This window comes from Muscardinus avellanarius (genome assembly GCF_963383645.1).
Source record: "Muscardinus avellanarius genome assembly, chromosome: 5".
NCBI lineage: Eukaryota > Metazoa > Chordata > Mammalia > Rodentia > Gliridae > Muscardinus > Muscardinus avellanarius.
Genome location: NC_137790.1, coordinates 114,833,360 through 114,853,286, shown reverse-complemented (window position 1 = coordinate 114,853,286; position 19,927 = coordinate 114,833,360). Strand labels below are relative to the sequence as shown.

The following is a 19,927-nucleotide window of genomic DNA, read 5'->3' as shown; positions in this document are numbered from 1 at the left end:
AACTCAATGGATAAGGTGAATACATTTTCCATATAAAAATATACATGGTATACTTTCCATTCCTTATTCTGTAATGAGCAATAGACACTCCTTACTGCTGCATAAGCAGTAATTTTTCTTTTTCTTTTTTTTTTTTTTTTCCAGGTCTGGGGATGAAACCCAGGGGCATTGTACCTCTGAGCTACACCCCCTGCCCTGTTTTTTTTTTTTTTTTTAAACCGGGTCTCACTGAGTTGCAGAGGGCCTCGCTTAGTAGCTGAGGCTGTCTGCGAACTGCGATCCTCCAGTCTCAGCCTCCCAAATGCTGGGATTACAAGTGTGCACCACCATGCCGGGCTTTTTTCTTTTTTCTTTTGACGCGGAAAATTGAACTCAGGGGCATTCTACCTCCAAACTACACCCAGCTAGTAAACAGTAATTTTTTTTTTTCCACTATTGGGGATGGAACCCAATGGCATTTTACCTCTGAGCTACACATCCAGCCCTATTTTTTTGTTCTTTATTTTGAGACAGGGTCTCACTAAGTTGCAAAGGTCCTTGCTAAGTAGTAACTGAGGCTGTCCTTGAACCGCGATCCTCCTACCTCAGCCTCCCAAATGCTGGGATTACAAGTGTGTGCCACCATGCCCCACTTAGTAAGCAGTAATTTAATGGGTAGAAATCATCCCACCCTGAAGCAACCTATCTTTCTCATCTATGAATTCTTAAATGCAAATTAAATATCAGAATAAGAAAACTTTTGTTATTAAATGTGGTTTTAGATTGAAAGTGAGGCTAAAGCTATATAAATATACTATGATCAGGATAAAGTTGACTCCACTTCTAGGGAAAAAGTACAAATTTGATTTACACTTTATAATACTATTATAGTATTATAAAATTATATTTTATAATTACATTTTATACATTTAAAATATAAAATTATACATTTAAAAATATACATTTAAAATATAAAATTACATTTTATAATACTGTTTTTAATTTCTGACAGAAGCTTAGAGATGGTATTTTTAGCTCAATTACATTTCAAAATAGTTTTTCTTAACTTGATTAGGTTCTAGATTATGTAATATCATCTAGACTTCTTTCTGCCTGGTCAAGACATAGGTCAACTGCTTCCCTAGTTTAAGTCTAATGGTAGAAAGGGCCTAATCTGTTTAGTCAAAGACATCTAGGATTGTTCTGTATCAAAGGAACCCACAGAAACTTCACCTCCAATGAGGTGATCAGCCTCAGAAGGTATTCCTCTGTCTCAGTATTTGACAAGTACATTCTCTGGGAATAGTCTGTGGAAGCAGGCAGGACAATGGCCTGAGCTTCAAAAGTAGATCTCCAAATAAAGAATTCAGTGTTAATAAACTCCCCAGAAAATTAAGTCAAAATTTCAGATATTTCAAACATGGCTCTTCATAAGGATTGGAAGGGAGTAACTATGGAGTGAGCTATTAGGACGGAAGAATTTTAGGCGACTTCTTTATATTTTTATAGCTGTAGTTTTGAGGCAAAAAAAAAAAATATATATATATATATATATATATATATATACTAATTTATAGATTAACAGCAGGGTGTGGTAGTGTATATCTATAATCCCAGCACTTGGAAGGCTGAGAAAGGAGGACTGTAGATTCAAGATCAGCCTGAGCAACTTACTCCCAGCACCAAGTGAGACTCTGTTTCAAAACAAAAAATATCAAAAAACAGCTGGAGGTATAGCTCGGAGTAGAATGCCTTTGGCTTCAACCCCTAGTACATAATAATGGTAATAATAATAACCATAAAAATAAGCTACCAAATCTTCATGAATACACTCAGGAAAATTATACTTTCGATGAGGGTATTAAGCTATGACAAACATCTACACCCAAGCAAATAATTCAGTAAATACAACTCCCATTGAGTTACACAGGATGTGCCTTTCGGCCTTTAGTTGTGGTAAAAGGTATGGTTTGAGTATAGGATGAGAAACTAGAGATTCTTTCATCTTCCTAACTTTAACATGTAATTTGTGGCCCCATTAAGTCAGCTGTGAACCTATTTCCTTGCTTATAAATTTATCTTCAGAATACTTATCTACTCTGTTGGGACAAGGTGCAGTCTACTTTTGAGCTACACTCGCAGACCTTTTTATTTATTTATTTTTGTTTTGCGATAGGATCTTGTGAAGATGCTGAGGGCCTGGCTAAGTTGCTGAGACTGTCCCTGAACTTGCAATCCTTCCTGTCTCAGCTTCCCAAGTATTGGGATTACAGAGGCATGTGACACTACACCCAGTTTACATAACTCCTTTTTAAACAATGATAAAGTTAAGGCCGGCTGTGGTGGCGCACGCTTGTAATCCCAGCATTCAGGAGGCGGAGAACGGAGGATCGGGGTTCGTGGACAGCCTCAGCTACTTAGTGAGGCCCTTCGCAACTCAGTGAAACCCTGTTTCAAACATAAAAAGAACTAAAAAATAGGGCTGGGGGTGTAGCTCAGAGGTACAATGCCCCTGGGTTCCATCCCCAGACCCTCAAAAATAAATAATAATAATAAATAATAAAGTTAAAGACATGGGTATAAATAACAGTATAAAAAAGTAAAATAAGCTTACAGAGGAAAAGACATTCTTTTGTTAAAAGACATGGGTTCTTTGTTAATGTTTATTGTTTTTGTGGAGCAGGGATTGAAACCAGAGGTACTCTATCTCCAAGTTATACCCCAAGCTCTTTTTCATTTTTTGTTTTTGAAATAGTTTTTCAACTAGGTTGCTGAGGCTGGCCTCAAACATGCCATCCTCATGTCTCAGCCTCCCAAGTGCTAGTATTACAGGTGTGCACAATACACCAGATAAAACGTGTTTTTTAACCACATTCCTTCAATCAAAATATAAGCAATAAGCTTGGTATGTTGGCACAAGCCTGTAATCCTAGGACATGGGAGTTTGAGATAGGATCACAGGTTCCAGGCCAATCTCACCAACTTAGTAAATAAAACCCTATTTGCAAAAATTAAATTAAATTAAAAATATGGTTGAGTTTATATCTCAGAAGCAGAATGCCCATGGGTTCAATCCCTAGTAGCACAAAAAAACAGCGTGAGTAAACAAGCAATGGAAACAAATATAGAGTTTTATGATAAATAAACACAAATAAACCCTAAATAAGATCAATAGCTAAGTCTCATTAGTTCAACTCACCTAATCACTAAAGATGCAAAATGGATAAATATCAAGAACAAAGTGTTACTCTAAAATTAAAATAAAGAAGATTGTACATGGGGATATGTGGGAAAAATTAAAACCAAGTCATCATTATGAGTTTATTCTTTCAACTTAAATAGAATGTTACATATGAAATTATTATATAGGTGAACATTTTCTTTTCAAAAGGAGATGATGAACATAGCTATGTAACTTCCAATTTAAGTGTTTCTTAAAAAGATCATTACTCAAAGCAAATTAATTAGCTTCACTAAGAAAAGAATGATTCTATTAAGATGAAATCCATTCCTCTAGTATATGGGACAAATCCATAATATTTAAAATGTTGTTATAGCCAGGCGTGGTGGCGCACACTTGTAATCCCCGCGCTTGGGAGGCAGAGACAGGAGGATCGCGCAGGTTCGAAGCCAGCTGTGTGCACTGGCTTAAGAGACCCTGTTTCCAAATAAAAATGTAAAAATAGGTCTGGGAGTGTAGCCCAGAGGTAGCAGGGCTTCCAGGAACCCCAGTACCACCAATAAATAAATAAATAAATAAATAAATAAATAAATAAATAAATAAATAAAATAAAATGTTGTTATAAACATACTTATTGAAGCACTAATTGGAGCTGAACATGGGTGCACGCTTGTAATCCTGGTACTTGGTAGACTGAAACAGGAGGATGGCAGGTTCGCAGCCAGCCTCATCTACTTAGGCCCTCCACAACTTAGTGAGACCCTGTTTCAAAATAAAGGATAAAATAAAGCTGGGGTTGTGGCTTGGAGGTAGAATTGCTCTGGGTTCAATCTCCAGTACTGCCATAATAAATAAATAAATAAATAAATAAATAAATAAATAAATAAAGCACCAATTATTCCCAGTGCTACCCTTCACTTTTCAAAATCAGTATGGAAATAATAAACTAAAGTTCCAGACTGAATTACAACAAAAAATTTAGCAAAATGATATGCTTTACTTTCATCATCAACAAAACTGAACAAAAACCAAAAAAATTTATAAAATTAACTTCTTGCTTTTATATTGGGAATTTTTATTTATGCTCCATTTCAGTTAAAACACTCGAAATGATCTTGTTTTTCTGCCTTTGTACACTAAAATCGTGACCTTTTTGACATTTTTTAAGAAACCACATGCACCTGGGGTTGTGTTAAATGTCAGACCCTTATCTCTTTGTAAAACAAATTATCTAAAATTCTTTCAACCTGTTGAAGGCATCTTAAACCACAGAAGAGGAGGAGATGCAAATGTATTTCAATTGTTTTAAGGAAGTACCTGGTCAAATATACCATGTTTTTCACATTCACATGATAAAAGTAACTCCTAAAAATGTTTTTTGTATGTTTTTACGAAGGCATTTGAAACAAACTGTTCACTATTATAATGAAGCATTAGCTAATCTTTGCCTCAAACATAATAATGGTCTACATTGAGTGACTCTAAGTACAGAACTCAGAATAAACTCTGGAACTAAATGAGCACTATCTGTAAACCACTACTACTAGAATGACTTTGTAAAAGCAACCATTAGCTTACTGTGGTGTCCATGGTAGTAGGCACTACTCTTTTATTCCAAATCATTAAAAATTCAAAAACCAAGAATTATTTTTCTTTCATTCTTTATGTAGGAGACATGTACTAGCAATAAATAATCAAGCGGAATTTATTCCAAAAAGCAACTTTCATACTATGTATGTCACTGGGTCAATACAAGTAAAAGCTTAAATGCATGTTTCTGCCCTCACTTTGAATCTATAATTAAAATATACAATGTAGCACAAGATAGAGACTAGTTACAATTATTCCCATCTTAGGCATTATTTTTTCTAATTAATAATAATTTCTCTAGTAACAAACTATAGAAAGGATCCCTTTATGTCTCATTTTACATCAAGCATTAAGGGAATGTAGTATTCTACTCACAACTCTGTCAATATTTCTATCCAAAGGCCTAGCGTTCCTTCTGTCTTCAGTGAAATTTTTGTCCCAAGAAAGGCAGGATTACAATTTTTCTAACAGACTAAGTTGGTGCACTATTTCATTGGTTATTGAAAATACTCTTTTAGCTTTGGGATTTTAAATTGAATACTGATGTGTGGAAAAGCATGATACTTTGAGCCTGACCACACAAATGGCAGGTTGTGTATATACACAGGAGTGGGAAGGCTACAGCCATCTAAGTGGCTTGTGACTGGATGACTTTGTTCTATGCTTCTTGTGTTTTTATTTCCTGTAGTGCATATATTAACTTTTTGAAAAACGTTATTTTGTAAATCTGTAAAAAAATAATAAAAATAATTTCTCATAGGCGACAGAAGGAATCACTTTTAATCTAAATTTTACCCCCCAAAAGATGGGATTAATGAATCCTCTGTGGTAGAGAAAGAGGTTATAGCTATGATTTTCTAGGTGAACCCCTGGCTCCAATAGTAAGGAAGTCAATACAAAAATTAATTTCTATTCACCAAAACATACAGAAAATTAATGACAAATGATGACAAAATCACAAAGATACTTTCAATACTATTTATGAAATTATGAGTTTCTTGATAATTTGGATTTACATTAATTTGTAGCTCTGTATCAAAAATTTCTCTGATGTGGAAGCTAGAGAGGGAAAAAAGGGATGTCATTAAATCAGAAAGAAAACCATTAGGGAAAAAAAGGGAAACAGGGGTAGGAGGAGGATGGAAGAATAAAAGAGGTACTGGGGAATAATATTAGCCAAATTATGTTATATGCATGTATGAATATGTGACAATGAAATGTACTAGTCTGTATAATTACAATATAACCAATAAATTTTTTTTTAAATCTCAATGGTAAATAAGTCGTACAAAAGAAAAAAAAACTTCTCTCTTCAAAATAGAAGTCCTTCGCTCCCACCTGCCTTGGCTTCTTAAGCCTTTAGTACCTAGCTTGTAGTAATTACAATCAACTCTCAAGATTTGCAGCCTATAAGACAGATCAGGAAGATGGGGATGTAGCCCAGGGATCAAAAGCCTGCTTACTATGCATGAGGTGCTGGGTTTAATCCCCAGCACTGCAAATTAGTTAGTAATCAGGGACTTTTCCTTCTGGATTAGTGTCATTACAACAACTTAACTTCTTTGATGATTTTTCCAGAGATGAAACAGGAAGTCTGCCTTATTAAGAAAGTGTAGTTAGCATTGATGACTAAATACTCAAAAGTTAAGCTTATTGTTCTATAGGATTAGCCCAGAAAAAAATTATCAGACTACTCTGTTGAAATATCAAGAGTTGAGACTTCCGGGAAGATGGTGATGGAGAAAAGTGGGGCTTACGAGCCCCGCTAACAACCAATCTCTATTACCACAAAATCAGTGCCTTTCATAGCCAGAAAACACCATCAGCAGAGAAACAAAAAATGTAATTAAAGGGACAGAGAAAAAGAGGGCTGAAAAACGAGACAGCAGAAAGAAACCAGACTGCAGTGCTGCGGTCGGAACCGTGATGTGGAAAGGCGTGGCGCGCCATCTTCCCTTGCAGCACCAGGCCCCAGAGAGGAGGGGAACTCAGAACGGAGCTCAGAGCCAGAGAGGAAAGACGCCGGCCTCACGCCCAAGGACACAGCAGCAGCGCCTTACTGCCAGCGGCAACAGCGAGTTCACCAGACAGCTCTAGACCAACACACTCAACAATCCAACAGGCTCCAGAGAGGAGCGGCAGACAGCGAGCCGAGATGAGCCACTGTGGATCAGCTGGGCGAAATTCAGCAGATTTTTCAGCGCAGGGAGCATCTAAAGCTCTCAGGGGCTGGGCTCAGCACGCCCTGCAGGGACTCAGAGCGGAGCTCAAAACCAGAGAAGAAATATGCCAGCCTCACGGCCGAAGGCATGACAGCGGCGCCATATTGCCACTGGTGGCAGCAGCAGCGAATTCACCGAGTCCAGTACAGCTACATCAGTACACTCAACAACAGTGAGTCAAATTGTGACCCCTAGAGGAGAAATCCCAGTACAGTACTCCCAGGGACTTGACCCAGTGGGGAAGTGGCGGTGGCAGAGATATCACACCACAGGAGAACGCCCAACCTGGCACCCGCCCCCCCCCCCATGGTCTAAAGCAGACTCGATTGACTCCCTGGGTCTGAGACGCTGCGATACAACCCAGTAAAGGAGTAGTGGGGACTGAGATACCACAAACTCGAGATCCAGAGCACCTTAAGTGGAGTCGTAGTGACCCAAGGGAAGAACCCAGAGAAGGCACAAACTTCTGAAATCAGGGGAAAGAGGAATAACAATGGAGCAATGAATGCCCACAACCCCACAACATCAGAACCTGATAAAACAGAAATTCTGAGATTTCTAGAAGATCAAATCAGGAAAATAACTGTAGAAATAATAGAGGTGTTTCGAAAAGAATTCAGTGAGCCAAAAAGAGATAAAGGATGCAATTAATGAAGTAAAGGCCTCAATTCAAAGTACAAACCGATTAGACCACATGGAGAATAGAATCTCACTCTTAGAAGATGATCAATCCAAAAATGAATGCATAGTTTCTAATCTAGAAAAAAATATCCGACAGCAGGAATCTGACATTGAAGAAATATGGGCCCATTTTAAGAGAGCTAACCTAAGAATAATTGGAATAGAGGAGGGAAAAGAAGGTGAAACCAAAGGGATAAGTAATATCTTCAAAGAAATAATAGCAGAAAATTTTCCAAACATAGAGCAAGAGGTTGATACACAGGTCCAGGAAACTTAGAGGATCCCCACGCCACATAATTGTCAAAATGACCAATGTGGAAGCCAAGCAGAGAATCTTAAAGGCAACAAAAACAAAGGGCCAAGTGACATTCAGAGGCAAACCAATTAGAATCACTCCAGACTTCCCAAACTAAGTCATGAAAGCCAGAAGGGCTTGGAGTAACATATTCCAAACTCTGAAAGAAAACAACTTCCAGCCAAAGATTTCCTACCCAGCAAAACTTTCTATCAAATTAGATGGGGAAATAAGAAGCTTCCATGACAAACAGAAACTGAAGGAATTTATGTCTTCAAAACCAGCACTAGAGAAAATACTCAAAGAGATTAACTACAAAGAAGAAATAGGTAACACACACCAGAACCACAGAAACAAGATTTTCCATCCAACAGACAACTAAAATTGGTTATCTTTGGAGATTCATTATTTATGTAAGTCTTTTACCTAACTCTAAATTGTATTATTTGCTTTTATTGTTGCTAATTTTTAGGATTTCTGGTTGGAATATTAATATACCTTCAGATATAGACTTTGGAAATATTTTATCCCATTCTATCAGTAACTTCTAACTCTGTTTACATTGTCTTTGGATATAAAATTTTTTTATCTTTAGGGAGTTTGTTTACCCTTCTGTTGCCTGTGCCATTGAAATCATATCCAAGAAATCACTGCCAATTTCAATGTTGTGAGGTTTTATGACCCAGATTTTCTCCTAAAAGTTTATAGTCTTAAGATTTATATTTAGGTCTTTTATCTATTTTGAGTTAATATTTGTATATGGTATTAGGTAAGGATCCAATTTTATTCTTTTTCATGTAATTATTATTTTTCAACAATATTTAGTTAAAATATTAGTATTTCCTCTACCAAATGCTCGTGGAAACCTTGTCAAAAATAACTTGACAATATATGGAAGAATTTATCTCTAGGCTTTTATTTAACTCCAATGGTTTATATATCTGCCTTTATAACAGTACTACACTGTTTCAATTATTGTAGCTTTATATGGTTTGAAATCAGAAAATATATATCTTCTAGCTTTGTTCTTTTTCGAGATCATTTTGGGTATCTAGAGTCAATATTCCATATTAGGATAGATTTTTTCTGAAAAATCAATAAATAAATGTATGATAGTTTCACCTAAAAAAATATTCTCTGGTAAGAAAGAAAGCAAAAAGAAATATTGAAATGCTATCTTTAAGTCATCAAAAGCTTAGTATCAGACAAATTAAACTGTTATGTGAGATTATCATTGTTAATTTTGGATAAATTGCTATAATACTAGATGTCAACCACTAAGCCAAGCATGGGAAGGAGGAATGGGAAAGGAACGGGGTGTGGATCGGGTAGGGGCTAACTGGGTGATGTGTGCATGTATGTCTACAAAAGTATTTTTTTACCCCATTATGATGTATGAATACAGTGTACCAATAAAAAATAATTATTAAAAAAAAGAAATATCAAGAGTTTAACTAAAATAAAGATCTAATTTAGCTGGGCAATATGGTGCACATTTGTAATCCTCAATACTTTGGAGGGTGAGACAGGAGGATCACAAGTTCAAGAACAATCTAAGAAACCTAGTGAAACTCTGTTTCCAAATAAAAAGTTAAAAAGGGCTAAGGATGTAACTCAGAGGTAGAAGGCCCCTGGATTCAACCCCCAGTACCACAAAAATCTATTTTTGCTTATTTACCTAATAATATAAACCTTGAGTGATAACAAGATTAAAATAGCACAAAAAGATTTATGCTTTCAAAGCAATTTGATTTTAGGAAGTTACAGCTATTAGTTATTAAGAATGACAACAGTATGTGATGTGACTGATACATATTAAAACTATCTTGCCACTTTTGTTTGCTTTATTTTGAAATGAGGTTCAGCTTGTTGCCCAGGCTGGCCATAACCTCCTGGACTCAAGTGTTCCAACTGCCTCAGGCTCCCAGCAGCTGTAACTGCAGGTGTGTACCACTGTGCCCAGCAAAAAAAAATCCAGTTGTTAAAATGGGAGCCAGGTGTGGTGACACACACCTGTAATCCTAGTACTTTGGAGGCTGAAACAGGAAGATCACAGGTTTGAGGTCAAGTTCAGCAATTTAGTGAGGCCCTTGGCAAATCAGTGTTTTAAAAAATAGATCTGGAGCTGGGCATAGTGGGGCATGCTTGTAATCCCAGCATTCGGGAGGCTGAGACCAGAGGATCACGGTTCATGGACAACCTCACCTACTTTGTGAGGCCCTCTGCAACTCAGTGAGACCCTGTTTCAAAATAAAGAATAAAAAATTGGGCAGGGGGTGTAGCTTGGAGTTCGAATGCCCCTGGGTTCCATCCCCAGACCCGCAAAAAAAAAAAAAAAAAAAAAGATCTGGGAGTGTAGCACAGAGAATGTCCCTGGGTTCAATTCCAAGCACCATAAAACAAACAAACAAATAAATAAATAAATAAAATGGACAAAGGGTTTAAATAAGTATCCAAGGAAGATATACAAATGGCAAAAAAGCAAATAAAAAGGTTTTATTAAACAACTTATTCTAAGTTTTTGTTTTGTTTTTTGGTAGTACTGGATATTGAACCCAGGGGGCATTCTGCCTCTGAGCTACACTCCCAGCCCTATTTATTTTGAAACAAGGTCTCACTAAGTTGCAGAGGGCCTTGCTAAATTGCTGAGGCTAGCTATGAACCTGTGATACTTCTCCAAGTACTAGGATTATAGGTGTGTACCACCACAACTGACTTATTCTTTTTTTTCCCCCCAGGTCTAGAGATGGAACCCAGGGGCATTCAACCTCTGTGCTACAGCCCCTGCCCTATTTTTTATTCTTTATTTTTAAACAGGGTCTCACTGAGTTGCAGAGAGCCTCACTAAGTAGCTGAGGCTGTCCACAAACCGTGATCCTCCGGTCTCAGCCTCCCGAATGCTGGGATTGCAAGCGTGCACCACCACGCCTGGTTTACAACTGATTTATTCTATTTTTTTTAATTAATTTATTTATTTATTTATTTTTTTTGGTGGTACTAGGGATAGAACTCAGAGGCATTTTACTTTTGAGATATACCCCTAGACCTATTTTTTTCTTTTATTTGTAAACAGGGACTCACTAAGTTGCAGATGGCCTCACTAAGTAGCTGAGGATGACTTCAAACCTGCAATTCTCCTGTCTCAGCCTCCCAAGTACTGGGATTACAAGTATGCACCACTACATCTGGCTTATTCTAAGTTTTTACTTTATACTTTTGAGAGTCTAAAATGGTGAATCCAGTTGGGTGCAGTGGTGCACATCTTTAACCTCACTACCTAGGACTTAGGCTGAGACAAGAAGATCACAAGTTTGGGGACAGCCTGAGCAAATTATTGAGACCTTGTCTCAAAAAAAAAAAAAAAAAAGAGGGGACTGGAAGTCCAATGCCACAAAATCTCCAGTGCCACAAAAAGCTAATTGGTTAATTAAATACAAATCAAATGGTAGATCCAAAGATCTAGGAAAGAGAAGAGTAGAAAGAAGTTAAGGATAGAAAAGAAGCATTATAGCCAGGCATAGTTGAGATAGGAGGGTAACAGGTTCAAGGCCAGCCTCAGCAACTTAATGAGATGCTCAGCAACTTAAAATAATAAAAAGTAGATTGGGAGTAGAATGGTCCTGGGATCAATCCCCAGTATCAAAAAAACAACAACAACAAAAAAAACATAAAAGAGAAGAAAATGTAGCATTAGAGCATTGGAGGGCTCCTTTCTGTTCATCAAAGAGTAAGTATAATTAACTTGGAGACAAACTCACAATATATATGGAGACATACTATAATATGGAGACAAACTCACAAGCATGTTCCCAACACTGTTTATGAAATTCCATGTTTTACAATAATTTGTGTTTACATTATTTTTATATCAATTTTTTCTCTCTTCAAAGGAGACAAGAATCTCCCATACTCACCTGCCTTGTCTTCCGACTTGAACCTTTAGTTCTATTTAATGAGAGCCTCTAGCTCTTAGTGGCTTATATTTATAATCACCTTCAAAACTTATCAAAGAGAGTTTATAAATAATCAAAGACTGAGGCAGGAGTAGAGTTCAGTGGTAGAGTAGCTACCTAGCATACAAAGGGCCTTGGTTCAATCCCTAGCACTACAATAACAGTAAGCAGCAGCAGCAATGATCAGAGACTTGATTATGATTTCCAGCCTATGAAAATGTAGCATCTTGAGAAAGATTCAAATTTTCTGTGGTGGATAGTGAGATAAGTTTTCAGATATTCTCTGAAGATATGTGTCATCTGTAAGCAACAAAACTGATTGAGAAAAGAAAGGAACAAAGGTTGTCTCAATAGATGCTGGCACTGATAAAAACTTCCTACAGTCCTTCCAAGAGTTGGCGATCTCTAGAAGAATTCTGTCAATTACACATAAATCATTCATCACAAAGTAAGAATGTCAAATAATTCATATAATTAGCTTTAACAGAAAAATCTATGTGGGCTGGGGCTCCATGGTAGAACACTTGCCTAGCAATGCATGAAGCCCTGGTTCAATCCCCAACAATGAAAAAAAAAAAATCTATAAAGCAAAACTAGAAGATTTTAGTAAGATTTATTTATTATTATCAAGGTAATAATAAATTGACTTTTACATTTATTCTTATTTATCTATTTATTATTTATTTGTTTATTTTTTGTGGTACTAGGGTTTGAACACAAGGCAATCTGCCTTTGTATATTCCCAGCCCTATTTTTATTTTTATTTTTTTATTTTTATTTTTATTTATTTATTTATTTTTTTGCCGTACTAGGTATGGAACCCAGGGGTACTGTACCTTCGAGCTGCACCTGCAGCCCGATTTTTTAGTCTTTATTTTGAAACAGGGTCTCAGTGAGTTGTAAAGGACCTCACTAAGTACCTGAGGGTGTCTGTGAACAACAATCCTCCTGTCTCAGTCTCCCAAATGCTGGGATTACAAGCGTACACCATCATGCCTGGTTGTTTTTTTTTTGTTTGTTTGTTTTTTTATTTTGAAACAGGGTTTCACTAAGTTGCTCAGGATCTCACTCAATTGCTGAAGCTGGCCTCAAACCTAATCCTCCTGTCTGAGCCTCACAAGTACTGAGATTACAGGCATATATTAAACACCAGCCTTGACCTTTTTTTTAATCTGAAATTCTAAACTTTACATTTTCTTTTCTCTTTTCTGTGTGTGTGTGTGTGTGTGTGTGTGTGTGTGTGTGTGTGTGTACACCTAAGGATTGAGCCCAGGGATATTCTACCTCCAAACTACAACCCCAGTTCTATTTTTTATTCTTTATTTGGAAACAGGGTCTCATTAAGTTGTGGAGGGCCTCACTAAGTAGCTGAGGCTGGCCATAAACATGAGATCCTCCTGTCTTAGCCTTCCAAAGTACTGAAATTACAAGCATGCTCCACCACACCTGGCTACATTTTCTACTCATGGATAGTCTACCTAGAGATTATCTGTAGCAAACACTTAACCTCGAAGAGAAATACTACTTAGCATTTCTGGTACTTTTGTTAATATTTGGTTAATGTATAGCTAAAAAAAAAGTCTGATTTTAATATTACCCTAAGAGTAAATGTGATTTCTGTTTGTATTTGTTTTGTTTTGTTTTTTATGGTGCTAGGGATTGAACCTGATGTTTGCTACCTCTGAGCTACACCCTCAGCTCTTTTTTTTTTTTTTTTTTTGGTGGTACTGGGGTTCCTGGAAGCCCTTCTACCTCCAGGCTATGCTCCCAGACCTATTTTATATTTTTGAAACAGGGTCTCTTAACGCCAGCGCGGCTGGCTTCGAACCTGCGCGATCCTCCTGTCTCCGCCTCCCAAGCGCGGGGATTACAAGCGTGCGCCACCACGCCCGGCCCCTCAGCTCTTTTTATGTATTTATTTTATTTGGAAACAGCATCTTATTAAGTTGCTAAGAACCTCGCGAAGTTGAAGAGGTTAGCTTCGAACTTGTGATCCTTCTCTCTGGCCTCCCAAGTACTAGGATTACAAGGGTGCACCACCATGCACAGCAGTAAATATTATTTTTAAAGTGAAATTTAAAATTTCTGGAAGTCAGTTATTGATGCTTTATACCAAAACACCATCATATAATTCTAAAGAATAATCTACAGCATTTTGGCAACGTATTCGGGTCAACATTAAAACTGCCTTATGGTCCTATGTGAAACCTAATTAGGAAATTAATCTGCTATGTAGAAAAAAATACACAATCTAAATCCCAACAGGAATGACCACTGGATCAAATTATCTTCTCTCCTTTCCATTAATATGGAATACTGACATGCTTTGTTAAATAGTATTGTTTTCCAATTTCAGGTCATCTGTGTATCTATTCCCCTCCATTACAATGAAAATCAAATGTACAACATAATTTAGAAGGCATGCTAATTTTATGAAACTATTGGAACTTCTTAAGTAAGAAGATACTTTTTTATATAATGAGGATTAAGCCCAGGGTGTTCTACCTCCAAGCTAAACCCCTAGGTCTTTTTATGTTTTTGAATTTTGAAACAGGTCTTACTAACTTGCTGAGGATGTCTCTAAGTTGCTGAGGGTGGCCTCAAACCTGTGATCCTCGTGTCTGGGTCACCCAAGTACTGAGATTACAGGCATGCACCACCATGCCTGGCAAGAAGATACTTTTAATATCTTCTAATGTTATGATTTACTTAACTAAGCATCCAACCTTAATCTATTAATAATATGCTCCAAGAGCTTCAGAATTATACTAAAAGAATATTTAGTCTGTAATTGCTTTTGTGTAGACTTAGTAACATAAAGAAAAAGCCCTTGGCTATTTCCTATATTTCTTAACTTGAATAATATAGTTACCTTGATCTATATCACTGAAAGTAAGCAGAAAAAGTATAAATAGAAATAAGAGATTTGAGTGTACTCATTTGAGTCACCCCTCCATGCCAGACTGGTATGGAGCTGTACCTATCCTCTGTATTTCTATCTTTTAATAAACTTCTTTATACATATAAAAAAAGAAGAGATTTTAGTTGTTAAGCTTGACCAAAGTCAGTCTCAACCACTATATTATATTGTTTCTTAAAAAAAAATATTAAGGAACTTTTGTATTCTATAATTTTCAAAGATTATAAAACATACCTTGCTGAGCTAGTGTTGATCTAAGCATCCCAGTCTTTGACCAAATTTTAATTTGTCCATCTTCTCCAACTGTATAGAGAAAAAACAATACTTAAATCTATAAAAATAATTTAAATATTAAATTTTCAAATAGAAATCAATAGTATCTACATCAATTCATGTTTAAAAATCAGACATAATTCACTCTAATTAAATTATAGACAGCTTTATAGCTGTTAAATTTAATTAGAATTAACTTTTGAAACAGTTTTGTCAAAGTAGACTAAATTTCATAACTAAAATTTTATTCCTTCAATATTAAAAGACTTATGGATCTTATTCAAATACTGCTCCCATTGTCACTGAAATCTCCATTTTAGAATTCTAAAAAGAAGTATTTTCAGTATAAGTATTGGTGCAGCCAAATCCCAGTTAGTTGAGGACTGAATAAAATGATATAATGAACTATTCTTTTGAGTAATTCAGCTGAAAAGAGAAGAAAGAAAGAGAAGATCAGAGCTAGACAGAGTCAATTAAGAGAGGGATCACAGGTTGTTTTTTATTTCAATTTAGTCAATTAATATATTTATTTATTGAGGAACTTTTTTGTAGTAATGAGGACTGCACATTCTAGGCAAACACTGTACCACAGAGAGAAGACTTTAGCCCCATATTTACTTATTTCTTTGCATGGCTAGGGAGAAGGCCTTGTGCATACTAGATAAGTATGCTAACATTAAGAAACACCCTGCCGGGCGTGGTGGTACCCGCTTGTAATTCCAGCGCTTGGGAGGCTGAGACAGGAGGATCGCACAGGTTCAAAGCCAGCCTCAGCTACTTAGTGAGGCTCTCAGCAACTTAGTGAGACCCTATTTCCAAATAAAATATAAAATAGGCCTGGGACTATAGCCCAGAGGTAGAAAGCCTCTTGGTTTCATCCCCAGTACCACCAAAAAAACCCAAAAGAACAAAAAACACCCTTATACTTGAACTTATATTTCCATCTTCTTAAAAGATGAGAGACCTCTAAACACATTCATATGCTGAAAAAAAGCCACTGGAAAAGGAAAAAGTAAAGATATGAACGAGATCACTCCTATTCAATATGATACTTGAAATTTTAGCCAACACAATTAGCCAAAAGAAGAAAATAAAAAGAATACACAAAGGACAGAAACCAGTAGAAGAGTGGGAAGGTATTGAGGGAGGAAGGTAGGGAGGAAGAAAAGAAGGCTTGAGGAAGGTAACAGATATAAATAAGGTTACATACATACAAAAAGGTACTGCCACCAGTCTCACTAACATGCATGTGAAGGGAGGAAGGGGGAGTAGGACTGGGATAATGAGGGAAATACACCAAATGATGCATGTATGTATTTATCTATCACTTTGAGTCTTACCATGATGTATAATTACAATGCACCAACAAGGATATATTTTAGAAAAGAAGGATATATTTAAAAAAAAAAAAAAAGAAAGCTGGGCGTGGTAGAACATACTTTTAATCCCAGTACTTGGGGGAGGGGGAGGATCACAGGTTCCAGAAGAGGCTCAGAAAGTAATGAGCCTCTCATCAACCTAATGAGACCCTTGTTTCCAAATAAGAAATACAAAAGCCAGGCATGGTGGTACACGCTTGTAACCCCAGCATTTGGGAGGCTGAGACAGGAGGATCATGGTTCGTGGACAGCCTCAGCTACTTAGTGAGGCCCTCAGACCCTGTTTCGAAGTAAAGAATAAAAAGTAGGAGGAGGAGGAGGAGGAGGAGGAGGGGAGGAGGAGGAGGGGAGGAGGAGGAGGAGGAGGAGGAGGAGGAGGAGGAGGAGGAGGAGGAGGAGGAAATATAATTGGACTCGGGGTGTTGCGCAAAGGTAGAATGTCTTTGGGTTCAGTCCCCAGTACCACCACCAAAAAAAAAAAAAAGGAAGAAAGCAAGGACGAAAGGAAAGGAGAAAAGAAGGAAGGAAGGAAGGAAGGAAGGAAGGAAGGAAGGAAGGAAGGAAGGACAGATGGATGGATATTTTGGTCTCCTGCCATAACCAGAGAGGAGAGGAAATAAAGCCTCTCACCAACAACCATATGAGCGAGTTGTCTTGCTTGGGGTTCCCTGGCCCCAAGCATTCTTATGATTGCAGCCCGACCTAACAACTTGAATGGAGCCTCACAAGAAAAGATGAGCCAGCAGCAATCACCCACCTACACTGTTCCCTGACCACAAAAACTGTCAGATACTACACATTTATTTTAAGTCACTATTAGGGAAATCTGTTACCCAGCAATAGATAATTACTAAAGTAAGTGAAGATAAGAATCCTTGGAGATGGGCGAAAGACAAAATAAGAGTAAAGGGCAGTTTAGTGATAATATTTTGAATTGTGAAATTTTAAAGAATTACAACTTTTACTTGACCATTCTTTTTTTTTTTTTTTTTCCAGTACTGGGGATATGAAACCCAGGGGCATTCTTCCTCCAAACTACACCCCGAGTCCTATTTTTTAGTATTTTTATTTTTGAAACAGGGTCTCACTGAGTTGCAAAGGGCCTCTCTAAGTAGCTGAGGCTGTCCGAGAACAACGATCCTCTGGTCTCCACTTCCCAAATACTGGGATTACAAACTTGCACCACCACACTCAGCCTCCTACTTGACCATTCTAAAAACCTTATTCAACAAAACAATCTCCAAGAGTCACATCAGAAAACTAATAATATAACCGGGCATGGTGGCGCATGCTTGTAATCCTAGCATTTGGGAGGCTGAGACAAGAGGATTGTGGTTCCCAGACAGCATCAGCTACTTAGTGAGGCCCTTCACAACTTAGTGGGACTCTATTTCAAAATAAAGAATAAAAAAATAGGGCTGGGGGTGTCTCTCGAGGTAGAATGCCTCTGGGTTCCATCCCCAGTATAAAAACAAAACTAGTAATATAACATTCTGAATTATACCATTTATATAGCAGTCTAATCATTATTGTGCCAATTCCACAGTGAAAGACATAGCTAAATGAAAATATTCCGTTTCTTTAGAAATTTTTCTTTAAAAATCATTTGAAATATCATTTTGAAATTGACGGATGAAGCTCAGGAACACTTACCTAGCATGTGCAAAGTCCTGGATTCTGTCCCTAGCACCATTATAAAACAATGGTGCATTTGTAGATTATTTACCTGTAACTAATGCCGTTCCTTCATAATTCCATCTTCCTGCAAGTACTGCTCCACAGTGAGCTTCTACACTTTTTTCCACTCTTCCTAACTTGGAAATCAGATGAAATTTACCTAAAAGAAATTACAGTTGAGAAATCTATTTTATTTAATACCCATCTGTTGAACTCCTAACTACTAGATGACTTAACAGCATAGTACTAGTACTAGAGGTATAATTGAAAATAATATAATTATTCACAATCTTCCTGATTGCTAATGATGTTGAACATTTTTTCACATATTTGCCATTCATATTTCGTCTTTTGTGAAGTGTCTAAGTTAGTTCAGCTGCCCCAAATTATGTCATTTCCAGGAAAATGGATAGAACTAATGAATATTATGCTAAAGGCAGTCACAGAAAGTGAAGGATCATCTGTTTTCTCTCATATATGGAAGCTAGGGACAAATTGGAATAGAAGAGGAGCTCCACATAAAGGAGAAACCCCAGTGGAGCGATGGAGGAGTCTAGGGAGGAGGGAGACTTGATGAAGAAAGCACTTCAATTGACACTATGTGTATATATACAAAATAGTCAATGCCAATCTCAGTACCCTGTGTGGGGAAGCGGGGAGCTGGGTGGGGGCTGGGGAGCTCACCAAGTGCCTTGTGCATGTGTGTCCCTATCACTCTGAGCTTCATTATGATACGAGATAGATTATAATAGATAACAATAGCAGAAAATACATCAACATCTAAAAGATGACACTACATACATACATGAAATTAACAACTCCAATCTCAATATTATTTATAGGAAAGGGAGAGAGTGGGATTGGACCTAAGGCAAAGTTCACCAAGTGCTGTGTGTATGTAGTCCCTATCATGCTGAATTTCATTGTGTTGTATGATTACAATGCACTAATAAAAGTATATTTTTAAAACAAATAATTATTCACAATCTAAAGAAACACATAAATCTACTGGAAAACAGGCACAAAAACTAAATTATAAAGCCCTGAAATCAGCGGTATTAAAGACATATGTATATAATGCTATAAGGGTTCAGAGGAACAATGAAATGCTACTGGAATATGGGTGAAGGGCCAAAAGAAATGTCAAGAAAGCCTTCTAAACAAGGTATGGTGGCACACACCTATATTCCCAGTACTTTGGAGGCTGAGACTGAAGGATTACAGGTTTAAAGCCAGCCTTAGCAGTTTAGCAAGGCCCTCAGCAACTTAGTGAGACCCTGTTTTAAAATAATAGGACTGGGAGTGTAGCTCAGAAGTAGAATGCCCCTGAGTTGAATCCTCAATCTCTCTCTCTCTCTCTCTCTCTCTCTCTCACACACACACACACACACACACACACACACACACACACACACACATTTTATGTAAGCAGAATTTTGCAGGCCTCTTTGCTAACCAGAAAATTCCCAAGTCTTATTCAAATATACTCTTTCCCCTGCTCACCGAAATGCCCCCACTGTCTTATCTTAGATGTGCCTGACAAGCCACTTGTTTATCGCATCCCTCTGCTTATGGAAAAATTCCCACTGTCCTGCAGAACCCTCACTCAGTAGTTGAGGCTGGCTTCGAACCTGTGCGATCCTCCTGTCTCAGCCTCCCAAGCACGGGGATTACAAGCATGTCCACCACGCCTGGCTCTATAAAACATATTTTTAAAGATTATAAATGCCTTAAGCCAAGCACAGTGGCACATGCCTGTAATCCCCGTACTTGGGAG

At 37.3% G+C, this 19,927-nt stretch overlaps 1 protein-coding gene across 1 annotated transcript in view; it reads right to left on the bottom strand.

Moving 5' to 3' along the window:
* IFT80 (intraflagellar transport 80) overlaps positions 1–19,927 on the bottom strand; it is a gene marked incomplete at both ends in the record, with an annotated part of 121,817 nt that overhangs the window by 90,646 nt on the left and 11,244 nt on the right. The window contains 2 exons of the mRNA XM_080696741.1: positions 15,056–15,124; positions 18,200–18,310. Of these exons, the coding sequence (XP_080552867.1) occupies positions 15,056–15,124; positions 18,200–18,310 (180 nt within the window). The remainder of the gene's footprint in view (positions 1–15,055; positions 15,125–18,199; positions 18,311–19,927) is intronic.